This window comes from Ursus arctos, unplaced genomic scaffold (assembly GCF_023065955.2).
Source record: "Ursus arctos isolate Adak ecotype North America unplaced genomic scaffold, UrsArc2.0 scaffold_3, whole genome shotgun sequence".
Taxonomy (NCBI): Eukaryota; Metazoa; Chordata; class Mammalia; order Carnivora; family Ursidae; genus Ursus; species Ursus arctos.
Genome location: NW_026622985.1, coordinates 91,575,958 through 91,580,171, shown reverse-complemented (window position 1 = coordinate 91,580,171; position 4,214 = coordinate 91,575,958). Strand labels below are relative to the sequence as shown.

General features: G+C 42.3%; 1 protein-coding gene across 1 annotated transcript; it reads right to left on the bottom strand.

Annotated features, from left to right (window-relative positions):
- Nucleotides 1–640: 640 nt before the first annotated feature.
- On the bottom strand, nucleotides 641–3,996 carry LOC113266707 (olfactory receptor 2A14-like). The gene is made up of 2 exons (XM_026514466.3): nucleotides 3,863–3,996; nucleotides 641–1,577 (listed from the first exon to the last, which is right to left on the bottom strand). The coding sequence occupies exon 2, from the start codon at nucleotides 1,571–1,573 to the stop codon at nucleotides 641–643; it is 933 nt and encodes a 310-aa protein (XP_026370251.2). The 5' UTR covers nucleotides 1,574–1,577; nucleotides 3,863–3,996.
- Between the last annotated feature and the right edge of the window lie 218 nt (nucleotides 3,997–4,214).

Below are 4,214 nucleotides of genomic sequence, written 5' to 3'. Positions count from 1 at the left end.
TTTAGAACTCTCCAGGCCCATCGGTCTCCATGATGCCCTTTCTGAACATGGCAACGATTTGCCCATTATGGGAACTCCAGCTTGTTCTTATATAACCCTTTATTGGGTGTTTCCTGTGGAAATGCCCATGAAAGGAACAATGTAAACCTTCCCTTGCTCCTGTCTTCTGTCTCCTGACCAACCTGGTGTCTTTCCTACATGGCCCTGCAAGGCGTGCATGCCTCCCTCTCCAGAACTTATGAGGACAACAAACTTTGTGTTTCCCTGACACTTCCCTGTGTCTCCTCACATGGCCGTACCCAACTCACCATCGCATTTAAAAAAATACAAAACACTTGGTCTGTGACTTGCATTTCTTGTTTCTTCATAGTGACTTTGATGCTCACAAGGATTAATTTTGAAAAGGCCTAATATTTATCACTTCTTCAAATTTTGTGCCTTGTGCTTGTTGGATCACCTCTAAGAATCTTTGCATACCCTTCATGACCCATGGGGTCATGAAGATATTCATCTATTTTGTTTTCTAAGGTCTGTATGTCTTCAGGTTGTATGTTTAGGTCTAAAATAGTCTATCTTAATGTGGCATTTATTATAGCAGAAAGTGAAAAATGCCACCCGCCATGTTGATTTTCGCTATCCCTCACATGTGCCTCTGTTTGTACAGCGCTCTCCTCAGGGCGCCCTTGACCTCTGCGTTCCTCAGGCTGTAGATCAGAGGGTTCAGCAGAGGGTTGAAAAGGCTGTAAAACAGGGATAGGATCTTCTGCTGCTCCTCAGGGTGGCGGGATTTGGGGGCCATGTACATGACAATGGCGCTGCCAAAGAAGAGCCCCACCACACAGAGGTGGGAGGAGCAGGTGGAGAAGGCCTTCCTGCGGCCCTCCCCGGACTGGATCCTCAGGATGGCAAACAGGATGCGCGAGTAGGACACCAGCACCAAGCAGACGGGCCCAACTAAGATAAACACACAGGCTGCAAAGATGACCACTTGGTTGAGCCCGGTGTCAGCACAGGCCAGCTTGAGGACAGACAGGATTTCACAGAAGAAGTGGTTGATCTCATGAGGCCCACAGAAGGGCAGCCTCAGGATGAGAATTAAATGGACCAGGGCCAAGAGAAAGCTAAACACCCAGGAAGTGCTGGCCAGGACCGTGCATATTCTCCAGTTCATGATGACAGTGTAATGTAGGGGGTGGCAGATTGCTACGAACCGGTCATAGGACATCGCAACCAAAATCAGGCACTCTATGTGAGCAAAAGCCAGATACAAAAAAGTCTGCATGATGCAAGGAACAAAGGAGATGGTTCTTTTCAGCTTCACAAGATTTGCCAGCATCTTGGGGACGTTGTTGGAAGCATAGGACATGTCAACAATGGCCAGGTGAGAGAGGAAGAAATACATGGGGGTGTGCAGTCTAGAGTCTAAGCAGATAAGCCCTAGGATGACTCCATTCCCTAAAAGGGTGAGGGTATAGAAGAGGCAGAAAAGTCCAAAAAGAAAGAGCTCCAGTGCCGGACTGACCTGGAATCCCAGCAGGGTGACTTCTGTGATCCACGTGTGGTTGCCTCCCATGCTCCTATGGCAGAGACAGACAAGTCCACATTCACAACAGGAAGGTCAGAGCTCTGAGGTAATCAAGACTCAACATATCACTCTAAATGCTACAGAATGAACATTGAGAAATATATTACGGTGGATTGATTTTCTGTCATTTATTTTTAGATATGTCTAAAAATCTCAGTGTGTTCGTATAAATCAGAAAAAAATCCCCTTGTATCATTTGAAGGATAGGATATATCTGTATATAATTTATTATAAATAAAATATATTACAACGTATTATAAATCATTATATACTGTACCTAATAGTGCACTCGTGCGTGCGCACACACACACACGCACGTTGTTGGGGGAATTAAAGTGCTCTGGCTTCCCTTCAAGGGTGTGAGTCTTGATTATCAATGTAGTTAGAAGAGAGACGCCCTGACAGGATGTGTGCAACCGGAGGTAGTTTTGTTTCCGAAGCTTGCTTGTCTTCTTGGTCCAAGATAGGAGGGGATTAGGGCCCTTTGTTCTATATATGTTGCTTACTTATCCATTTACCTTCTCAGATGCTCTTTTATCTATTTATTTCAGATTTAAGGTGGCTTCTAAATAAAGTCTCAATTTTATGGTGTCTTTATAACTTTGTAAGCCCCTCTTTTTCAGCTACTGATTCCCCCCTACAAGCCTCTTCTGGTACCTCTTTTCCATCTCCAGTGTTTACGGTTTTATTCTGAGAGTTTTATGGACTATTTTATCACCACTGGATACTGAAATTAAGCCAAAAGTGAAAGAAGTCTTTGGCTCCATGCAATGAACACGTCTGTATCCTAAATTCAGGTAAACGGGAGGACATTTCTGCAGCTTTCTCAACTATGAATCTCAAAAGGGAAAATGAATTAACACTTAACGGCTATACTGTAATTGTATTTCTTTGGGGGTTTTCTCTTTTTTCTTTTGTAACGTAATACACAGAAAAATCTCTGAGCTTATCTTATTTTCTGGTGTGACAGAAATGTCATCATGATATCTTCCCAGCTTTGGCAACTCCTGTGGCCACCAACTCCCCTCAGACCTTCTTCACCTGTTACCGTGCTGACTGCCCCCTGCTGTTCTGAGGGGTTCTGAGCAGGTCACTGGTTGGGATATTTCTAGGAACAGGTGGGGCACTGTAGGGTATTTCTTTCTAGGAAGCTCTTCCTGGGAGGTGGCGGGGTCTATCCAGAGGGAAAAACAGTCATGGAACAGCCAGATGGTGACATTATGCCTCGAAATCATGTAACCTGGTACTTGCTGTCCCTTTATACTCTCTTCACATTGTTTCCAGAAACAACCTGAGAACTATCTTTACTTTCAAATTAAGCTGTAGTTTCATATCCAACAGAGTATTTTTTAAAATAGTTTCATTTTTTTCTTTGTAAAAACTGAAATCCTCAAATTCATATTTTAAATTCAGGATTATACTATAGAGACTATTTTTTAACTACCATTTTCCCTTAATATAATGAACATTTTTCATGTATTAAAGTAATATTTTACAGGTATTATTGAAAACTAGTGCAATATTCTATTATATTACAATTTATTTAACTTCTTATTGTGGAAAAATGTGGGGTTCTTTCTCTTATCTTTATAGCATCAAGATAAATATTCTTTCAAACGGAGGTTTTGTCTACGTTCATGATTATTTAGGATATATTCTGAAAGTCAAACTGCAGATGCTAAGGACATGGACATTTCTAAGCTTGTGATACCTATGGCCAGCTTCCCTGCAGGAAAAATGGACGAATGTCTCCCTCTTGTCAACTTTGAAAATGGAATATGTGAGTAGAGTTATACAATTTAAATTTACATTTCAACAATTCTTTAACCCATATTCCTTGAGAGCATCATCTGTTCCAGCCTCTCTTTTAAACTCTGGAAAAACGGCGGAGGGAAAGCGGACACATTCTAAAGGGGATACAGATAGTGAAGAAGTCGGGTGGTGTATTTGTCATCTACTCTTCAGGTTTCCATTTAGGGGAGAAATCTCTCTCCCCCTGGATGCAAACACCAGAGGATACCTGCCTCTCTCCTGCTCTCTTATTTATAGGATTTGTAGAACAGGAAACAGGACCCGAGGACTCCCCTCCTCTGCTCTCTTTCTTGGTCATACGCATTTCTATTCTTTCAGGCTAAAGCCTACGGTGGTATGTACGGTCCCATTTAGGGGTGGGGGTCAGCTAATGGTTGTGATTTTAATTTGGAGAGACATTTTGTTAAAGCTATATAGATCGTGTCTTCCAATAAGCCTAAGAAAGCATATATTTTTAATTTCTACCTGATTCCTGGGTCTATTTCTCTATTTCTTCAGACTGGGAGCAAAGAGACATCATGGTTGATCACCATCCCTAAAACAACAGGAGCAAAGAAGTAAAATATTTGTTGAAGGTACAATGACGAAAATGAACAGGGTTCTATGACTGAAAGTCACTTGGTGTGAACGGGGGTCCTTTAAATGGGATTGTGAGGAAAAATCTTTCTAACAAGGAGACGCATGGGTGGAATCCAAATGATGAAAGGGAGTCCATCCTAACTACAGCCAAAGTGGACTGCTCCTTGCACAGGGAACAGTGAAGACAAAATCCCTGGCAGGAAGGACTCAGTGAGGTCTGGTAACAGAAAAAAATCCA

Coding starts and splice junctions, on each gene's coding strand:
- LOC113266707 (XM_026514466.3), bottom strand. CDS start 1,573: ATGGGAGGCAACCACACGTGGATCACAGAAGTCACCCTGCTGGGATTC.